Below are 22,767 nucleotides of genomic sequence, written 5' to 3'. Positions count from 1 at the left end.
GGAATGAGTGCAATATGCATGTAATACTATATAGACTTCCTTCATTGTATGTCCTGCAATTGTTATATAATTTCAGAGCTTACGTTTATACGTATTTATATCTGCATCATCGTAAATAGCAAGCTGTTTTATAGTAAGTTTATAGCAACAACTGAATTTAAAAATGTAATTTGCATTTTTAGAAAATACATACATAAACAATTGTAGTAGTTTTATAGTAATTGTATAGTAACAATAAGGAGATCTGATGCAATATTATTTCTAATTTGGATTTGTACTTTGAGCTTTATTGTAATTTTATAGTAAGTTTATGGTAAATTTATAGTAACAGCCATATCCATATGATATTCGAAAGCATTGCAATTGAGATTTAGATAACTTTGATTTGCTATAATTTTTATAGCGACATTATATACCTCAACTTTGTCATCAATCGCAGCTTTATTTACATTAAACTTATAGTAACAGTGCTAATCGAAAGTCATTGAGTTTATGTGCTATAATGTTTATAGCGACTTTTATATAGCTCAAGTTTGTCATCAATTGTATTTTATGTGCTGAAACTTTCGATGAATCTTGCTATACTTTGTATAGCAACTATGAAATAATACATACTGCTAATGAATCTTGCTATAAATTATATAGCATGTCACATCAAAGAATTATCTGCCAAAGTTGTCAATGAATCTTGCTATAAATTGTATAGTAAGTTGAAATAACCAACATCTGGCGCTAAAACTGTCAATGAATCTTGCTATACAGTTTATAACAATATTTGACTGCCCGGCCAACAGGCAGTTACCGTAGCACTTATAGCAAGTCGCTTTTGGGCATGGAAATGCGCAAGAACATAAACACACTAACTGCCCAAGGGATCGGTCCGTTGAGCAAGCCTACACATTAGGCACACACACACACACACACACATGAGCACTCGGCAAATACTTATGATAATCGTAGACAAACAACTCATAGATGAGTTGATAGAGGCACAGAAGTGCGTATGTGTGTGCAGCACAATCGGAAGGCGGGCCCATTAAAACCAGAAGCTTGACAATGCATGTGAAGAGCTCAGAGCGAAGCACGAAACATGAAACACTTTGGAATGTGCGCCTAGAGCGAATCACATATTTAAATTGATATACATATAGATACATGAGCGTGCGTTCATATGTATAGTATGTATATATCCATATATATATATGTATATGTATATGTATGTATTTGCATAAAATGGCATTAAAATTTGCCATTTAGCCAACTTTAATGTACCATAAAACAAACAGCAACGAGGCAAAGTAACTTTTTTTATAGCTGCAAAGGCAGAAGAAAATAGAAAATAGAAAATAGAAAAGAGAGACAGGTTGCCAGCAGACCCTGAAAGTGGATCTTTTTTCAGCGGGAAGGTGAGCTCAGAGGGGGGCGCCTCTTCTAGCTGCGACAGGCAAATTAATTGCGCCCAGTCCCAACTAATGCGAGTTGGTTAATGTGGCTTTCTGGCTCGTTAGGCGCCTGGAATTAGGCAATGCTAAACCAGGCGGACACATTCCTCCCAATTTTTCTGTTGCAAATGGAAAAAAAAACGACACTTTAACTAAATAAAAAGCTGCACCTGCCGAAAGGATAAACAAAGTTAATAATAAAATAAATAATAAATACTCAGTTCACGAGCTTTACTTCAGAGTTCCGATTCCCTCCCTTTATTTAGGCATGAAATCGAAGTATCTGATAGCTCGTTCACATAAAATAAATGAGCTTATGATCATATTTTTGCCAGATCTGAAATGCAGGGATTAATTTAAAAAGGCTGCCCCCTAAATTCCACATTTATTTACTCTATTTGAAGGCCGTAATGCAATTAGTTGTATACTTTTCTTCAAGTGTATTTGACATCGAAATAGAGGCCACTACGAAGAGACGCAAAACATTGTTGGCAAAACAACAACAACAACAATAATAACAACAACAACAAAAAGTAGCGACACGCGCAAAGCCGCCCAAAACAATTAGTGCGGAATCGCGTTCATCATCATCATTATCAGCATCATCATGGTCATTGCCATCGTCATCACGAACATCATCATCAGCATTTACTTCATTTGGCTGTGGTGTCCTGCAGAGCTTGTGGTATTATTGATAGGTCGCCTAATGCCTTTCATGTCTGTAGTTGTTGTTCTTGTTATTGTTGTTGTTGTTGTTGTTGCTTGTGACGTTTGATACGCGTGCTTTCCAGGTTGAATCATATTACATTGCCATTGCGGATGGACTGAAGAAGCAGCCGCAACAACCAGTTAAATATAACCATATATATGTGGGTATATATAGATATTAATTGCTGTGTATAATCTATATATATTACCACGAATCAGAGTCAAGAGCTAACACCAATCAGCAAAAGTTGATTTCAAAATTTGTTGCTTATATAATAATGAGAGTATTAACTTTTGCTGGCTGTGACAAGCATATCAATTTGCATATAGCAGATAGATAGAGCGAAGGGTTCTTAGATAGTAGTGAAAAGTTTTCAATTCATTTTTCTCAGGCTGTTTTAGCTGCCCCTTTGTTTTCTTGTCTCTCTCTCTCTCTTTAGTATAAAATATAATTGTTTTACAAAAAAATTATATTCATTCCGATTCAAAGGGTTATTTTTGATATGACTATAGATTTATTAACTTTATTAACTTTAGTCTTAGTCTATATAAAAGCTAAGAATCCGCTTTTTGGAGACTGAGAATTTGATGGGAATGAGTATGAGTGTAAGAACTCCGAGAGTTATAAAACTCGTAACTAAATCGCCAATCTCATTTCTTTTTGTTTTCCTTTCGTTAGTTTGTTTATGTGTTGACTTAACAATATTATGTCAATTTCTAGGGATTGTAAACCGTATAACTGACAAATCTCGATTCAACTCACGCAAAAGTTGTTCAAGAGTATTTCGCTTAAAATTCTCACTTGGACTCAGCTAAAAATGAAGTTGTCCCAGTTGGAGTACTTTACAAATAAATTTGAATTGGCTCAAATCAAATCAAGACCATATTCACTGACCATTCAGCAGAATAAAATTCCACTTTTCCTTAACCCAGCGAGCTCCAGGATTTCTCCTATAAAAATACAATCGAAGTTTTTAAATATTTCAAATCGGCTCACGTTACAAATCAGGCGAATTTGCCTAATTCCAATCCACTTGGTAGATAATCACTTTGGGCCTCTCAGCAAAGTTAGCCAAGGCAACACACATACACACACACACACACACACGAAATCAGAATGAATAGAAGAAGAAGTATGGGCTCGCCACTTGAAAAGTCAATAAGCAGCACAATTTATTTGTATAATTCGGTTGTTCGATGCCAATTACATGTGCCAAGTGCTCAAAAATCCACTTCTCTGTACATACATATATCCAAATGTATCTCAAGTGTGTGTATGTGTATGTGCGTGTGTGTGTGCGTGTGCTTGTGCGTGTGTATAAATTTACATTTCAGCAAATGCGCTTTAATTGGCCGTCTGTCAGTTGTCATGACAATAATTAATGTATTACCAATTTATGGCCAGAAACATGTGTATCTTCTGCGTGCCTACAGCAAAAGTATCTGCAGATACAAATGTATCTGCGCTGTGCTGTGCTGTGCTGTGCTGTGCTGCGTGTGTATCTTGGCATAGAAATGGCTTCACGCTGCTTCTTATTTTTCACTTGGCCAAGTTTTTGAGCAAATTTTCTTTTTTTCTTCTTCTTCTGTTCTTTTCTGGGCCGGACGCAAAGGAAATGCGTAGCTTGTTTTCTCAAGCGCATCGCGTGTATCTCAAACTCAATCTCAATCTGTGTCTGATTGAATGGTTGACAGGTCAAATGTAAATAATCAAATTCGCATAAAAAATAAATAAACAAGTGTCGAGCAGATGACAGCCTAATTCACATTCAGATACATCCATCCACACTTCATGGGTGGGAGGGACAGCCAAAGAGAGGGGAGACGGATGAATACTTAACTATTCCAGGCAGACATCTATGTATATCTACGCATATCTCTGTGAATTCCCAATAACTTGTTATACTGAATCTAAAGTATATTCCTATAACATAATCACATCCGATATAGATATAATATCGGTGTATTCCCTATAACTTGTAATGTATTTCGGAGTTTCTGTTTATGTAAGTCTATTCCTGAGCACTCTATATATTTTTATAGATGTATATCTAAATCTCTATATTCCTTATAGGTGAATATATATTATTATTAATATTAAAGAGCTTCCGTATTTTCCTTTCTATCTGGTAAACAATTAAACAACATTTTGCATTTAATATAAACTCAAAATTAAATTAAAATAAACTCGAATTTTTCCGTTTTCAGTTTCTTAAATTTGTATTTTTCACCATACGATATTCTCAGTTTTTCTTTTCCACTCTTCCAATTTTCTTTGCAACGAGCTCGCACGCACAAACAGTTAGAAACTCATCGTTCTTTGATTCCTTCCAACTTACCGTTAGCATCTATGAAACGCGTGTAATCGGCTACTAATCCATACAAATCGTTATCCATTTACAAAGGTATAGATTAAGCACAGAGAGTTGGATATTTATTTATTTAATATTTTCCTTTTATTTTATTTTTTTTTTTGCAATTGCTGTTGTTGTGTTTCTTTCGCACTCTTTGCACTATAATTCTTATAGATTTTATGCACTGTACACTTTACGCTCGTATTTCACTTCACTTAATTTCATTTCGTATTTTTATTTGCATTGGGGCACTTTTGGCAACTGTTTCAACTGCGACACTCAGTCGGGCAGTTAGTCAACCAATCAATCAATCAGTCAATCGATCAGGCATTCACTCAGTCAGTCAGTCAGTCGTACAGCCGTAGTGGGTGCGCACTGTAGACGCCAGGACATGCCAGACAATGCAGACAGACAAACTGCAGACGCAAGTCTGACGTCGCCGTCGCCGTCGCAGTCGCCGTTTAACACGCCGCTGTTGCTCTTCCTCTTTGTTGCGTTTGGCTCCCCTTCTCTTCTTTGGGTTGATTACGTAGCGCAGTCGACGTTGCGGCGCTGCCGCTGCGGCTGTTGTTGATGTTTGATAGTTCTTGTTGTAGGTGTGTGTGTGCGTCTCTGAGTGTGAGTGTGTGTGTCCCTCTCTCCGTTTGTGTGCTGTGGTGGTGTGTTTGCTTTCACTGTAAAATGTTTAGATTCATGTGCGTTTTTATTTACACATTTTGTCTCATTGTTGTTGTTGTCGTTATTTTTCTGTATTTTCCTTTTTCTATTCTATTTTATTTTGTATTTTTATTTTCTTTTTGTTTTGGCTTGTTGCTATTTTAAAGCATGCCGCATGCAGCGGCTGTTAGAGGCAGATTTTCAATTCATATACATATATATAAATATATATATATATATATATGTATAAATATATAAAACTGTTGCACGTCAGAATGTTTTCTTTTTCTTTTTTTCAGCTACACTGCATTTGCACTTTGTTTTATCTAAATATATATATTTTTTCAATTGCACTTGTGTTTAACAATTTGTATTTATTTTGTTTTGTTTTGTACAGCATAAATTTGTTTTACTACTTTTTTTTCAACGCGTGTTATATTTAAGAGTTTCGGTTCAACCGTTATGCTTCATTAATAATATTTTTTTATTTAAACAATTATTTTTTTATTTTATTTATTTTTTATTCAAAAGCAAACCGCAAAAAAATACAACGAACGAACGAGCGAACGGGAGAACGAACCGTTAACGACAAAGTCCAAACAAATACTAAATGTAAAGTCCAAACAAATACTAAATGTTATTGCTCTGTTAAATTGGAAATGATGAAGTACGGGAAACTCACCACGAAACCCACCACCGACACTGCAAGAGAGAGAGGGAGAGCGAGAGTAAGAGCGTACGCCGCGACGTCGACAGCAACCCACACCAGAGCCAGAGCGAACGTGCGCTCACTAGAAGTCGAAAATGGAATCAGCGCTAAAGTTAAATGTGAAGCGCAGTGCACACACGCATAAATATTTTACGCTCTTGCACACACACCAACACACGCAGTAGCGAGTGGCTTGAATGAAAATACCGATGCAATCGCACGCTGCTCTTTGCATTGCCTCTCTGGCATGTACACACACAGCCATAAATAGACGCTCACACACACGCACACACTACTCACACAGGCAGCGCTCTTTCCCCCACCGTTCTGTGTACACCCACACTCAAAACCATGAGGCGTGTCTGCGTTTGTGTGCGTGCGAGTGCCATCATCGCTTTCCTTTATATTTGCCTCCTTTTAGTTTCTGTTTTCTTTTTATTTTCGTGGATTTTCCTGTGTGTGAGTGTGTGTATGTTCGTCTGTGAGTGTTTGTGTCTGTGTCTGTTGGCTCTGCTGCTGCCGCTGCTGCTGCTGCTGTATGGTGGCGTCGTCGTCGGGTGCACAAGTGCAAATTCACACGTACATTCGAAATGTGTTCGCACAGTGGCACAAAAACGATTATTACGAACATTGCCAGACGCTGACAGCCGCCAGAGACAAGGGCAAACCCGAAGTTGGGAAGTTGTTCGTTGCAGCGGAGACGTTGGAATTTTCTAGTACAAATGCACTTACATTATATTGTATGTACATATGTATGCATATGATTATGTATGTGTGTGTAGATAACTATTTACATACTATGCATGGAAATGAATGGAAATGGAAATTTGTAAACAAGCAAGTGAGAGCTAGAAAAATTTAGTGTTAATTTGCTTTTTATATTTTTTTCTTTCGTTACAGAGAAACTGGAAGAACTTTTATGCAAACGCGTTTGGATATACAGAGATAATCTTTAGTTGATGAGCGATAAATCTCTAGCGGAAAAACTACTTAATGGACTCTTATAACAACGTTATTCAAGCTAAAACATTTATTAGTAAGTGTAAATAGGTTAAAAATAATGAAACGAAAAATCGTACGTCAAAAGATATTTGCAAATCTACAGATCATAAAATATATTATATTATCTCAAAGCGCAAAAAGAAAATTCGAAATTTGTTTTCCTTTCTTATAATTCAGAAAGTTATCTAAATGAATATTCTCAATAAATTTAATTTAAGAATCAAATAGTTTGTCGTATTCGCCGCCTCTTTCTCTCTCCCTCTCTCTGGCTCTATGTCTCTCATTCTCGTTTTCTTTGGGTTTTACAGTATGTTTGACGTAAGGCGCTACCTTAATATGTACGTATCTTATCTCATTGGTTTTATCTAAATGCACATATTTTTCGAGGCATAAAAGTCCCAAAATCATTCAGAAATCCAATTTGTTTGAATTAAAAAATACCAAGGCCTACAAATAAGTATATATAACAATATTTTGAAAATGAATGGAAAAACGCATGTCGAAGCTTATCAAATCAATTTGTAATAAACTAGTACAGCAATATGAACTGTCGGGAAATGTAAATGTTAAATTAAATATACTTGATATCGGTCAAATCCAAATCTACGAAATCAAGTACAAGCTTTGCCTTGAAGTAAATCGCAGAACCAATTCGAATTCGAATACAAATACGAGAAAATAAACATGAAAACAAATTCGAATGCGAGTATCTGTATCTAGAAGTACGTGTGTAAAGCGACGACGTGCTGAGACGTAATTGATGAAAGGCAAAGATCTACAGCGCAAACACTGAACAACAAAAATAATAACAACAACAATGGGAAAAAAACTCAACTAAAGCAGTCTACGAACGCAACGGCGACAGCGACGTCGACGCCGACATATGAAATTGCACATTTCAAATACAATGTGGTTAAAAAGTAAGCGCAGAGGCAAACAAACAGAGATACAGAGATACCGATAGAAGGGTCGGATTGGGGAGGGAGCAAAGGGGAGCAGCAGATAATTGTAGACAGTCAGACACAGTCTGTCAGCATATATGTATGCTTATGTGTGTATGCGTGTGTGTGTTGAGTTAACGCTGGGCAAGTTCAAGTGTAGAATGCAATAGAGCGCTGCAAGCAGCAGCAACAACGACACCAAGAGAGCGAGAGAGACGAAGAGAGAGGGAGAGCGACAGCGCAAAGAGCGAAAGCGTCTACGCATACGCATAGAAAAAAGCCGGCAAACGGCAAGGGCATCAGAGGCAGAGAGCGCGCGACTGCTAGCGAGCGAGGGAGCTGCAGCTTGGGGAAATGCTCTGCCGTCTGTGGTGAATTCGGCGTTTGGCAGTATTTCATTTTGGGGGTTGGCTAGACACATTGAACCACAAAAGTTCAAGATGAAAACACAAAATATCAACAATGACAGCTGAGTATGAATTGCGGTGTGGAGAGGGGGACACATCGCGTTCTCTCTCACTCACTCGCCGCTCCCTCTCTCTTTCTGGCGTTATCTCTCTCTTTCTCTCTTTCTCTCTCTGGATGAGCATGGTTGTGCATATGTGTGTGTGAATCCACTGCCTTGGCCGACTGCCAAACGTTCAGTAGTACACTGGAGCAATTTGGGTGTGAATGCAACTGCGAGTGCCTGTGTGTATGTGGGTGTCTGAGTGTTAGTGTGAGTATGAGTGGGTGACTGCATGTGCTTGGTAGGGCGTGTTGGGCGTCACGGCTACCATTTGTTGGGGTAGTTCGCTGACGGCAAATAGCAAAAAACAAAGTAGCAGACACAGACACAGTCGCAGTCTCAGTCGCAGTCGCAGTCGCAGTCGCTGCCAACAAACACACACACATACATACATACACACTAGCCCAGCCTGCTAGAAAAGAAGCAGAAAACTTGTCTACGCCGCCGTGTCATACAAGCTGCTAAATTTATGCGAAGACACACAAATCTACTGAACGAGCGACCGACAATGCAGTCAGCTTCGCTGCTGCTGCGCTGCTGGCGTCGCGTTGTCAGTGTGTTTGTTGTGTTGTGTTATCCATGGGCGCTCGCTCAGAAGGCGCTCTCCATCTATATCTCTCGCTCTCTTTCTCTCTCTTGCTCATAACTGCATAGAGCCCATGCACATAAAAATCATAATAATTTGTTGTATTTTCCTTTGCCCGGTTCGCCTTGTTCGGATAGGTTTCGCTTTGCTCCGTTTCTGAGTGCGAGCGAGAGGCACTATGGCAAAGTCAGGTTTAATGTCGTTCAGTGGCGCGCGCGGCATTCGCAGTTGAGGCAGGCAGCGGCCGTCGAGCAGTAAGGGAATAAGCGAGATGGGGGACATGGTTCTGGAGAGGGCCTCCAAACTGGGGCTGCCACCGATTGTGGGCAGAGTGACAACATGAACAACAAGAATTGACAACGACAACGACAACGACAACGACTACAGCAACAGGGACAGAGAGAAGTTGTCGAAGCGCTAACAACAGCATTTCGCATTATGAAAACTATTTAAGCCATTTCATGGAAATACTTTCATAATGCAGGGTCTATAATAGTTTCGATGATAAATGCAAATTAGTCTAATTCGATTCCACGTAAGAAAGTCGTTCTACATATCAAATTAATTTAAAAAGATTCATCAATCTAGATACTCGTATACTGTAGCGAAGTACAGATCAATAATTAGATAAATTTGTCAAGTGCAAAATAATCGATTACTCTAGATCGATTATACTTTCCACATAGCAAATGCGAAAATAAATGAATTATCGAAAATAAAAATGATTATTTATGATCACAAATGCATTAAGAAAGTTAATTCAGTAAGTCGTGCACAGTATTCGCATTTAGGAACTATCGTTTAGCAAAGTAGAGATACATATTTCAATAAATCCATTAATCGGAAAATTATCGCTAATTCATTAAATGCTCATACATATAGCAAGATGGGTGTCCATTACAGCAAAGCAGTCAATCTCTACATATCAATTATGCACAATAAGTAAATTAATCGATTAACTTTTATCGATCATTTAATACGAAATTCAGTAAGCCGTACATATAAGAATTATCTGTTAGCTCAACACAGATACATATGTAGCCAAATTTATCAAATGTATAATTATCGATAATTCATATAGCAAGAGATTTAGTACATTATACTTATCGGATGTGTTGATGAATGGATAAGGATAGGCAAATATCGATGGCGATAAGGGGATCTGAGGACTGTAATAGGTAACTGCCTAGGTACTCTTTAAGTTTAACTTTACAGATTTCCCTACATTTTCCATTAGCATATTGGAAGCTATACAAAATATATCAACGATAACGGCATAAACGGTAATTGGACTTTTGTCATTGCCAGCGACAACTGCAAATGCATTTGTCGTTCGGTTATCAGTGAAATATTTTAGAGCGGGGGGCGCTGGTCGAGTTTTGGGGGGTTCGGCATAGTCGGTGGGGTCAACTGCAATTGACCGTCAGTTAGGAAACTTTGTTTGTCGCTTCGATTCACTTTGTTTCGCTTCGTTTCGTTTTGTTTCGGTTATTTCAAATTCCAATTTTTATGTGCGTGCATTTTTCACTTAAATAAATTTTATGTTGGCTTTTGCCTTCTGCCTTGGCCACCCCAAACCCCCTGCCGACACTCTCTGCTCCGGCTTGGTTTTTTATTTTCTTTTATTGCATATTGACATTTCAATTGCTTTTTATCAGCGCAATTTATTTTCATGTCTTTTTATGGCTGTCTTCTGATTGCTGCAGCCAGAACAACGCGCCACAGAGAAGTGCAGAGTCGCAGCATTAGGTTGGTCGAGTTTCAATATGGTTTCCACATGGAGCTTAACTTAAACTATCTTGTCTTACATATCCTACTTTATCTATACACACACTTACTCAAATGCGACAGCTCAACTGCGGCAACTCACCTGCAAAGAACAAAAACAGAGAATGTGATTAGTTAACCGTGACTCAAAGATATCTTTAGTTATATTGTACATTTTTCTATATAGATGTAGATCTTTATAGTATAGATGTAAGACTTAAAGCACCCGTAATAATATTTTCCTTTATCAGCTACCCCTATAGATTATTCGATTCGATCGATTCTTCGCGGTAAACGAAGCTCCTCACATTTCTTCTTTAAGACATATTTATAATTCCTATAATGATTTCTTGAATTCTTGTGTTTCCTAAGTTCCAAGACTTTATCTTGTTCTTATTCGTATAGACTATACTTATGTGTCTTTCTCGCTCTTTCGTTTTCCCACTCACTTTTTTATGTTCGCTGTTTTCCAGTCTCTCTCTCTCTCTCTCTCTCTCTTCTTCTTCTCTTTGTCTCTCGCTGTCTCTTTATAACGCCTCTCTTTCCCTCTCTCTCTCTCTCTCTCTCTCTATGACACTCTCCCTTTCTCTCTCTCTCTCGTTGTTTCTGTATATTTTCTACCTCTCTCCCAATCTCTCTCTCTCTCTCGCTCCCGCTCACACACTCTCTTTGTCTCCCTCTTACTTTCTCTTCCCTCTCTCTGTTTCTCCTTCTTTTCTTCTCTCTTTTCTTCTCTCTCACTTTCATACTCTGTCTCTCTCTCTATGATATTTTCCCTCTCTTCCTCTCTCATTCATTTTATTGCTGCCTCTCTCTCCCGCTCTCACTTTGTATCTCTATACCTTTCTCCCTCTGTCTGAAAACTTCATTATTCGTGCACGTTTTTCATGTCAACGCGCCGAGTTAAATGCAAAATGCAAATACAAATTGAAAATTGCTACACTCAACGAGACGACACTCGACGAGCTGTCCACAAAAAAGGCAGAAGATAACATAATAATAATAATATCCATTCAGCCACATAGCTAAGTATACTAAATATGCTCTGAGCAGGGGCGTAAGCAAAGCATGTAAAAAAGGGATTTTCGAGAATACATTAATATAATGGTATAGGTCTCTCTACCATCTAATAATTCAATAAATTCAAAGTCGGATGCAAATACAGCCAATATGTGAATGAGTTGTCATTTTTTGTAAAATCTCCAGAATACGCTATAAAACATGCTCATCATTTGAAAAGTTCCTCAAAATCAGCTAATTAAAACAAAAGTTTTAAGGCACACCAAGAGTTTTCCTATATAAGTGAACATATATGTACGTATATTCATTTGCGTGCATTTTAACATATCGTTAAATAAACAAAATTGCGATTAAGTTGAAATATTCAGCTGCTACTAATGTCGAACATTTTTTAAAATTTTTGACTTGTCTACTTTAATAGCAGACACTAGACCCATATAGACCCATATATGAACGAATATATTTATTATTTATGGCAACTTGCGTGACATTCCTCTATTCAATATGACAATTGTAGCAACTGATAGCACTGTACATATCCTGTAAATATTTAACTGAAGCTGAAACGAGTTAGCCCTGTCCGTCTGTCCGTATATTTTAACGCACCGATCTCACTTGCGACTAACTAGCGACTTGATTTTTTTCGTTGCGTAAGGCGAAACGAAGCTTTGTAATAATTATTGAAATATTCGTTGCTCGAAAGGTTCAGAGGATCTCGAGACTCCTCGACTAGAGCTTTCTTACTTGTTAGTAAATAATTTAATGCCATTCTCAAAAGGATTCAATATTCAAATGAATTTATCTGCAGTTCCCTATAGGACACGAACCACCTTGACAGGGGTAATAAAGTTCCTGCTCGGTCTGAGTTTGATTTGGGTGGAAACGGACGGCAAACGAAGCCACGAACATGGTGGGCGTGGCACCTCCACACTGTCATCGATAGCAGAGCATACATATATCACCTGCGCCACCTGTGCCACTTGTTGCAGCTCTCATTTTAAATGCATTCGCTGCAGGCTGCAGACAGACAGACAGACTCGTGTGTTTGCACATCCTTTGACAGTTGAGCCCTGTTGGGACTGGCATTGGATTACAGGATCTGCTGTTGGGGCACGCAGCAACACGCGCTGTCCCCCGCCCACCTAGCCCACCTAGCCCTCTGCCACTGCCCTCTCCCTTGCACGCCCTTTGGCTTGGCTCAAGGCCCTTTTTGCTTTGCTGGTCAAAATGGCGACGCAGTTTCGCTTGACTATGGAGCGCGAGGGGGTGGCGGAGGAGGGGGTAGGGAGGAGTAGATTCTGTGCGGCAAGGGCAACTGAAACAGCACCGCACTTGCCTGCACATGCCACACGCAATCTGTGTCGCATTAACCACGTGCCACGCCCATCATCCAACACCAGCACCGCCCACTTGTCATTCGCCACTCCCCGTTCGATGGCTGTGCTGCATGTAAATTATTTTTAAATACCACAAATATTTAAGCAGCTGCACAAGTTGAAGTTCCAGCTCGAACGCATTCAATTTGTGCGCTCCTTAATAAGCAAATAAGCGCCTCAAAATAAATATACTCTATATAAGTAAATGAACTTAATAAATTTAAATTGTGTATAAAGATAGTGACTTTTGTCTGTCCGATCCAACGCTCGAAAAATGCAGTTTTGGCTTAAATTTTAAGAGATCCATATGATCAATGAATACACAATTGAATAGCATTCCAAATCAGAGCGTACCAATCTCGGAGCCCATAAGAGATAAATACTATAAAATTGTGAAATCCCGACATAATTGACATGATCTAAAGCTTGGGTCCCAGAGTGTACTAGAGTGACTGATTGTTTTTATTGATTGATACCAAAAGCTTGGAGAGCAAAAAGTCGAAGAAATCTTTATATTTTTTCGTTCAATGTTTTAAAGGTAGAGACGGTTAAGTAACTGCACCCCCCTCTCCCTTGACTTCCAGAATTTTTCTTTTGACTTTACAATTAAACTGGTAAATCAGAGTAGATATGTTTTGTGAAAATGTTGGCGACTCGTAAAAATGGAAAGGCAAGTCCCTCAAAATGTATATATATTCATAATAAAAATTATATATTCGTCTAAACGTATCAATTTAAGATCCCATACGAATAAGAAACTATAAAATTATGAAAAGTCTCTGCCTCTTCCACGCGCATATCCAGTTTATCGAAAAAATCGATAGCTATTCTCACTTTAATATTATCGATTAAAAACCTTTGCCTTTACTTTAATGTAGAAGGTGCGTAGAACGATTGAAAGTACAAACATAACGTGGCGGTGCTGGTAGAGTCTTTGTCCACAAGTCCTGCGATGTTTGGCTTTGATTATTTGATTGTGAAGCATCGCATATCATTATGCAAGATCAAGCTATGGAGTAAATCAAAAACTGCAAGTCGGAAGGTCTTCGGGATGACTTTTTGTTGGGCACCCTAGGCACGACTAGAGCTTCTTCACGTATTACTCCTTTTTTGTTGTGCTTAAGTGTATGCAAATATCCTCCGAAATTCATATAAAAACCAGAGTATTGTGCATATATGCATTAATATGGATATCTGTATAGTTATACCGAAAATTGACAACCGTATCTCAGGCAGAACCTGTATGAATGTGTGTGTGTCTGTGCGTGAATAAATACAAATATATAAATGTGCTCAGATTCACACTCATTTAGTTGCGCCCGCCAGTTCAATGAACGACTTGTCGACTGCGGTTATTACTCATTTTGGCGTTTTTGTATGGCGCAAAGTTTTTACCTAATTAAATCAACAAAGCGCTGGAAAAACCACACACCCACACATACACCACAATGCAGATACACACCCTAACACACATCCCGTTAATGAGTCTAAAACAAAACCTTTTCATAATCAAATGCAATTATAAAGCCAAAGCCCAAAAAATGAATCAAATTTAACTATATCATAACAGAGCAATACCAAATTCCAAAAAAGTCCTCAAAGGACCCTTAATGGACTGAAAGGCTTATGGGGTGGTACTGGCAGTGCTAGTGGTGCTGGTAGTAATGTCGAACTGTCTGCTAAAATATATCACAGCTTCAAGTTCAAATTTATCACAATGAAAGTTTAGACAAGTGCGAAATTTGTTTTCATACATCTTTTTCTTCTTCTTTAGTCCCATTCTACTTGACTTGGGACATGTTGGCGACGCTTTGGTGGAATATGCTTATACCCTATAATTTGAATAAATAGATTATGCGTTGTTCATATGTATTCCCAAATCAATTGAAATAAAAAAAAAAAAAAAAAAAAAAAAAAATTGCTCGAAAGATAGACATAAATTATGAATTAATTATTATTAATAATTATTATAATTTTTGAGTTTTTTGTTTACTTGATATTTTTTCCGCGTGTTTTACCATAAATATTCAAACTGTGGAATAATATACATATATTTTCATTATTTGACATTTTTCTAATATTTAGCAACTATAAATTGAAATTACAGTGTATTTGCAAATCAGCTAATTTATTTGTTTGCTAATGCCCTCCGTTATATTCATGGTATTAGCTAGTCAACTGCAAACTCTAACTGCCAGACACGCCAGAGCCAAACTTGCGGAGGAAGTTGATGACGTCTGTCTGTGAGGATAATGTGACTTTACAAAATAGATGTAAATTAGCGGCACAAGCCGTTAATTAGCCCAACTGATAAATAAAAATCCAAAGAGTGGAAGGAAAATTGCGGATGATGATATTGAGAAAATGAGGAAAATGTCTTAGATTCTATAGGAATATGACTTAATTCAAAGCTAAATAACGCAATGGAACTGGTCGTGCAATCGCTCGCTACCGACTGCATAATACTTATTCACATCAAGAAACATTTAAATATTTTCGGTAGAGTTTCGAAGCTATCGAAGCGATAACTAAACTTTTCAATATATAGATTTGAAAGGGAGCCAGCAGTACTTGAACTAGAATACAGCCCTTTGACTGTAGAATATACAGAATATACAACTATTTTCAATTTATGTTGAAGTTCGAAATTTGAAAATATTGGGGAGAGTTCGGGCTCGAAAACTGGATGCAACCCAAATATGCATACAATTTTATATTGCATCCATATAAGAGATGCAAAGTAGTTTTGTATATTAATTTTTCCTAATTCAAAGAGTTAACAAGATGCAGAACTTCCCATTTAGAAAATAGATTACATAAAAGTAGTTAAAAACAATTTTGATAAATTAATTCCTTTATTCAAGAGAAGTTTACTGTTCAATGCATATTCTTGATAAAGATTTCTGACATTTCTTAAAAACGAAATAAGCCACGACTTAATTGTTCTCATTTTCATAATCCAAAATTTGTTTCAATATCTGGTTTTCAATTATTTTGTTTTTGCTCGAAAATATGCCAAGTCGCCTTTAAGTGGGCCTTGCCAGTAGATCACAAGACAAAATTCTAAAAGTTACATAACTCTAATAACTCCAATAAACCAAAAGAAATTTCAGCAAATCGTTTTTACGACCGAACAAAGCAGAGCGAAACCCCTCTAGAAATGAGAGGCTTTGCCAACTGGATAATCTGCTTGGGCCTGTCCCTTTTAATATGGACCATCTTTTACTACTCACAGATGATGGCTGACCAAGAGGAGGCAGAGCAAATGGGTAAGTTCGAGAGAATGGCAATAGAAAACTTGTGATCAAAGCAGCCGTATCATGAGTTCATAATCCCCAAATGTTAAACAACAACTGACTTTCACACGTGACACAACAATGAACTATAATATGGATACGAACAATACATTAGATGAGGAACTGCAGGATGCGTTCGCGGACACTTGCAAGGGCAGCTCCATTGATGTATACTTACATTTCTTTTGGATCTTCGCATGCATCTACGCGCTGTCCAAGTTTACGGAGCTGTCGGAACGCTACCTGAGCGCGAAGATCGCATCGAAGGAGCGCAGCTCTGATATGCGCATCCTGAACGAGGAATGGGAGAAGACGCTCAAGCTATACGAACTGGACAAGAAGCAATTGGACGCTCAGCTGCAGGCGCTACGCGAAAAAAATGGAGGCTTGGAGCAATCGATGCGAGATCTGCGGGATTGCAATTTGCATTTGATCAGTGAGAACTTCATGCGTACTGTGCTGCAGGATCAACAGATTCAGGGCTTGGCTCAGCGTGTTCAGGATCAACAGCCCTCGAATATCTATATAACAAATCGACATATTCACCTGACCCGACAGGTCTTTCTCAACGATGGGCAGGTTGACCTCGATCGTCAGCTGCGCAGCGTGGGCGGACAGGAGCAATCGTTGAACGTCTGGGTTCAATACCTCAAGATGCGCAAATGCTACATGGGGCCCATAGCTGACCCGAAGTTGGTGCTGAACAACTATACGGAGCATATGATGCCCATTGTCATGACGACCGAGCAATTGGCCAAATTGCAGGGTATGCTTCGAATAATAATTCTCTAGAGACTATTCAGAACAATTCGCATTTATTTCTTTCAGGCATGATTTAACTTATCTTTGTGACAGTTCTGTTCGTCTTTTGATATCCGGGGAAATGGAACGCTTTTTATTCACCAAAGTTCAATCAAAAAAAAAAACAGCAGAAATTTTACTCACTGCAAATATGTTAAGATAAACAAAAGAAGCCTTTCGTACTGTTAATAAAAAGAAGAAAAAGGTTTGTATATATATACATATATAGATATCCATTCACGTATATACATATTTTTAATAACGCTTCTTCGCAGTATAAAAAACTTTACGAAACGTTTGTACCTCTTACTTGGGACGTCTCACCTACTCTTATGCTAAAAATTAATAATCAGCGATTCGACAGGTCTTCCAGTCAGGTGTTACAGATTTATTTGCGATCAAACTATATATGTTTACAAACATTTTGAATGGTATATTAGTGCATTATGTAATAAGTATAGTAATTAAATGAATCAACGATTAATTATCGAACTCGAAGAGCTCAGCATTTACTGGTTTTCTTTTTGGGAGTTTCTTCTGTTTGCCGATTCAGATCTGGAACGGTGGGAAAATAAATATTATGGACTGTAAACCAGCATATGTTGAATAATACCATATGTTATCAGTCCTTGGGATAATCATCTTCATTGTTTCAATATAACTGCTGTAATTTATTTATGAAAACTTTCTAAACTTCAGATCGAAACAAAACTAATTTTATATATTTTACAAACTTCCAATTTATTTACACCGAATTGAAAAAGTTTTTCAAATTTTTAAACCACATTTAACTGAAAAGTCAAAGCTAAGGATGATTGTATTTTAGTAAGCTTTTCAGTTTTATATGGTTGCCAATTCCATATAAATTGGAGTGGATGAGGGGAGCGGGGGAGGAAACGGAACGATGACGTTTCACGCCGATGACTTATCAGTGGCAGTGTGCCTGCCCAGCCCGTTCCCACAGTCCCTCCCGCCCACCAGCCCATGCTCTCCGCCTGTTTCTTTCGCGCTGTTCTCAGTTATTCGCTTTATTCACGCTGGGGTCAGTGGCAGTTATCGCTGCAATTTTGTAATCAGTCGACGGCTCAAGGTTAACAACAAACCATCTCCTGCTCCCACACTGCCCCCTCTCTCTCACTCTCTTCCACACACACACACACACGCACATATATATATTGACTGTCCCCATGCTTGTATTTGCTTTTCTCTTTTTGCATTTGCATATACACATACATATTTATCGTTATTTTCGTACTTTTCTGTTTTCTTTTTTTTTTTCAATGTATTTCACTTTTGATTTGATTTTACTTTTATTGTATTTCGTTTCTTTTTGCCAATTTTTGTGACTTTTTTCTGGGTCATTTGCCAGTCTGGCTGTCGGGTAAATTTTTGTTTCATATTTCTTTTTGTAGACATTTTTGTTAATTTAGATTTATTGCCATTTAAATGCACTTCCATTGTATGTATTGCAGCTTCAGTTGATGATTTCTTCAAATGTTTTTTGGCTATTTAGTTTGTATTCTTTATTAGGAGAGTATCTCCTTTAAAAGTGAAATTTCAGGGTATAACACTTCTGTTAAATGTATGTATATATCTTATATCTTTTCGTCCGTCCATCCGTCTATCCGTATGTGAATAGAGCACATACAGATTCGAGCTTATTTCCATAAATCGATAACTATTCTAGTTTGAATATGATCGATAACAGCCAAGATCAAAATTTCATTGTAAAATTATATCTCCTACTGGTGCTAGAGTTTAACAATTAAACTTCAATAAATGAATTATGTATATCATTAGATAATTTCGCCAAGATCAGTTGCAAACATACCCAATATGTGAAATGGTTTTGAATTTTTACTAAAATGACAAATATTCAATAGATCTAGATTTCCCTCTGTACGTCCAGACGCGTTTAATTCAGCACCCATAATAATATATTGGGGGTACGGTACTTTAGTGGCACCCTTTATACTCATATCATATAATCTTCAATTATCAGTTACCTAAGCTACTTTTACTTCAGTCAAGTCTTTGCATTGGGGCTGCTCTCAGAATAATTCTAATATTAGCTGGGACGTATCTTTATATCCATTACACACATCCATTAATAGCTGAGCTTAATATGGTTTCATTGTTTGCCAACACTGGGCCACAGCTTACTCCCTGAAGCACTTTGGCACATTGCGTCGCACAATTATTCATTACACTACACACTTTCTGGGTCACAGTTAACAATGTCAACAACGTCATTCGGTTTGCCACCCGCATACGCCCACACATATATCTATATATATGTGTACATATATATATAGAGCCGAAAGCTTTGCACTTAGTAGTTTTAATTGTTTTTCTCGACATTGTTGACACCCGCTCGCCCCTAGCACCGCCTGTTAGCAACCCTCTCTCCCTTCACTCCACTGCTCTCGACAGGCGCCTACATAAAGCCAGATATGACGCCGTACCTTGAATGGTTTTCAGCCATGCTCTACGTCAATATCAATTGCATACCAAATTCAAATTATTTATAGAGATAGATAGATAATCAAGCCCCTCTCCTCCGCCACCATCATTTTCGACCACACCCACAACAGACTTTACAGAATTGATACTGCGACGCACTTTGCACTATTTTTATTTGCATAGATAATTTGTTTGCGCATCCGGAAATAGCCCATGAACAGACGAGAATCAAATTGAAGAGCGCAGAACAGAACCGAATAGAATAGAGCACAAACCTCTACGTAGACTGGCACACTAACCCCAAGAAAAGTGGGATACACAGGCGTGCTGTTGTCATTGGCCCCATTTCACTGATAGATAAAATAGTTTATCAAGGTTGCGTGCAAAAAAACATAACATAACATAAACCAAACAAGTAAAAAAAACTATAGTCGACTAAGAGATACCCTGCGACCCAACCGATCTGTAGTTTTCAGTCTACCAAAAAATGATATTACATTTTCTGGCTCCCCCAATAAATTTTTTAATAATGAGATAAATTGTACAATTATATCAATATATGTTCGATTATATCACAAGCTGATTTTCCATATACCAAGTTAACTTCAAGTTGATCACAACAAAGTTCCATTATCATCCTACATCGCATCTGCACTTTTCATTATATCTTATATTCGAGGCATCCTCTGACATTCTCAGTTAATTTCACCATGCAAAGTCTACATATATTATTATATATATTATTATATATATATATATATATATAATATTTTCACAGAATTTTTCAAATTCATACGTATTTTCGATATGCCCCACATAAAAAGTGTTTATCGCACATGGCGAAACGCAACATTAATTGAAAATGACCTTGAGATAATGACCGCATTTATGCAGATAACTGTGTTTGTGCTCGAGTCAAATTCTTTGCGTAGCTGCTGAATGAACCAGGAAGCGGGCCAATAACAATATAAAAGAAATTAGCTATTTATATTCGACTAAAAAACCACAACAATAAAATAGGCAAATGCTAAAGAGACGAAACATGTGCGCTAAATAATATTTCATATGGTATTTCAAGCAAGCATGAATGCTCCAGTAGGGGTGGCCGTCTACGATTTGCCCTGAATCCCGACGTATCTGGGTTTATGAATATACAAATTCATGAGCTTATTAAATTTTGATTCGACAACAATCATGTTCTGCGTCATTCGAAATCGCAGCGAAATTAAATACCATGTTCTAAGAAAGAAAGTTATTATCTCTCAAACTGTCTCTACTAGCACCGCTTTGCACGACTTGAGCAATTACTGGTAGAGTAACATCTATTAGAATATTAAAAAACCTCCTGACAATTCAAAAAAAAATTCAAATAGTTTTCAATCTATGGGGCCTATCCCGCCTCTTTTTGCCTGTTACGAATCCGTTATACATGGATTTCCAATTTTCAATTGCTTTATGGATTAACAACCCGTTTTCAGTGGGTAACCTTGTACTTCAGGTTATATATCTTAGTAGTCTATATATATATATATATATATATATATATATACATATAGCTGATAAAAAGTGCATGTTTATTGAAGCATTAAGCGGCTCGCATATTAAACAGCTGCGTAAATTTCTGAGAAAGGGGGAAGTGAAGGGGAAGTGGAGATCAAAGATCATAAAATTCTGTTAGCAAGAACAACCAGTTTTAAATTTTCGATATTTGCAATAAGAAATCACTCGATGTACAGAAAGAAAAGAAAGCAAATTGTGAAGTCGAATGCGAAATTGAGACAAATAAATCAGCATTCGCAAACAGCATCATAAAAATTCAATAAACCCAACTTCTGAAATACAGCCGAAAAATTGTCAATTAGTGCAGCGGGTTCAATAACTTCGCCATGGAATATCTAAACAGCTGACAGATCCTCATGCGTCATATGACAAAGCAGAGAATGTAAAGAAAGAGGAACGCAAGAAATGCCAAGAAACATTGAACTTGAAATTTAACATAGAAATTTTTTAATAAACAACAAAAATGCTGTCAGCGATAAGAAACGTTCAACAAATGGTTAAAAGCTTAGGAAAGGAAATAGAAAACGAATAATGCAACAAAAAGAAGACGTCGGAATACCCTGATGAATATTATAAGCATTTATTTATATGCCCCATTGACTTTATGCTCAAGTTCTGAACTAACTAAAGATTGTTCTTAAAATTCATATGATAGTTTTTTTTCGAGCCTTTGTGTATGTGGTCTGGGTATCCCATACATCATCTTATAGTTCATATCCGTCTACTCTTCAAGTTATTTCAATCACTATACGCTGAAGCCATAGAATATTGCTTATCAGGGTTTGTGGAAATCTATATAACAGACATAGGGACGCCCTATATTATCGATAAAAATCGATCAGTTGACTTCGTAGTGAAGTTTTACTTTTATATACCTCAAGGATTACAGACTTTAAGAGTAGCATTACTTGCCCACAATAGCTGAATAGTTTCATATATCTAGGTAACTGATTTAAGATACTTTCTTAGCACATATTACATATATCCTTCAACTCAATTCTTCATATCAAGTTCAGAATACAATCAAATTAGGATCTTTTTTGGCTACACATGTCAAGTATTTGAGTATATTATTACTGGGTATATAACAGGTATTTTTGTTTATAGGTCAATGTGCTATTTTTTGCCTGAGTCGGGTATATAACAAAAAAAATGTAAGAAATAAAATGAAATAAAGCAAATGTTGCCTAAGCCTCCAGCATCGAGCATCGAGCGTTGACACCTTCTTCCAGCAGGCAAAATATCCTAAACAATACATAACCGAATCGCAAACACAGTTCATTCACAGACGGGAGAACAGATGCGGACAAATGGGTCGATTAGCCAGATAAGGGCTTAAGAGATATGCCTCAAAGTCGATGAGACGGTGTCGCAATGACAGAACAAAAGTGAAAAGAAAACAACAACAATATGAATAACAACAATATGAATAGCGAGCCCAATGAAATGTTTATTTACCCAAAAATTAGGGTCAGGGCTAGAGGCAAATGACGACAGCAGACAGACAGGCCAGAGGGACGAAGAGATGGAACAGAGTGAGACAGACAATATTTGAGTGCTTTCTTATCCGCCTGTCT

General features: G+C 37.5%; 2 protein-coding genes and 1 long non-coding RNA gene across 8 annotated transcripts in view; 1 reads left to right on the top strand and 2 right to left on the bottom strand.

Annotated features, from left to right (window-relative positions):
- Positions 1 to 22,767, bottom strand: part of LOC6581082 (ecdysone receptor) — a 101,619-nt gene that overhangs the window by 54,226 nt on the left and 24,626 nt on the right. For 2 of the 6 annotated variants that reach the window (XM_032730015.2, XM_002006804.4), the window contains exon 1: positions 4,490 to 5,784. The exons of 3 other annotated variants lie outside the window; for them this stretch is intronic. Coding sequence is in view for 1 of the 3 variants with exons in the window: in XM_044011367.1 (XP_043867302.1) it covers positions 4,490 to 4,547 (58 nt within the window). In the remaining 2 variants the exon portion in view is untranslated. Of the gene's footprint in view, positions 1 to 4,489; positions 5,785 to 22,767 lie in introns of those variants that run through there. One more of the 6 variants, XM_044011367.1, reaches the window with a different exon arrangement.
- On the top strand, positions 15,985 to 17,665 carry LOC6581081. Its single transcript, XM_002006803.4, has 4 exons — positions 15,985 to 16,339; positions 16,482 to 17,132; positions 17,195 to 17,372; positions 17,443 to 17,665. Exons 1-3 carry the CDS (start codon positions 16,231 to 16,233, stop codon positions 17,203 to 17,205), a joined length of 771 nt encoding a protein of 256 aa, XP_002006839.2. The 5' UTR covers positions 15,985 to 16,230; the 3' UTR covers positions 17,206 to 17,372; positions 17,443 to 17,665.
- On the bottom strand, positions 17,535 to 18,334 carry LOC116804096. Its single transcript, XR_004364118.2, has 2 exons — positions 17,781 to 18,334; positions 17,535 to 17,722 (listed from the first exon to the last, which is right to left on the bottom strand). It is a non-coding gene; the product is annotated as an uncharacterized LOC116804096 (long non-coding RNA).

This window comes from Drosophila mojavensis, unplaced genomic scaffold (assembly GCF_018153725.1).
Source record: "Drosophila mojavensis isolate 15081-1352.22 unplaced genomic scaffold, ASM1815372v1 contig_82, whole genome shotgun sequence".
NCBI lineage: Eukaryota > Metazoa > Arthropoda > Insecta > Diptera > Drosophilidae > Drosophila > Drosophila mojavensis.
This window is presented reverse-complemented; position numbering and strand designations above follow the sequence as displayed.

What these genes read in the sequence shown, in the direction of transcription:
- LOC6581081 (XM_002006803.4), top strand. Translation starts at nt 16,231, where the DNA reads ATGAGAGGCTTTGCCAACTGGATAATCTGCTTGGGCCTGTCCCTTTTA. An exon ending in AGAGGAGGCAGAGCAAATGG is followed by an intron (nt 16,340 to 16,481) that starts GTAAGTTCGAGA and finishes ACAATACATTAG; the next exon opens with ATGAGGAACTGCAGGATGCG.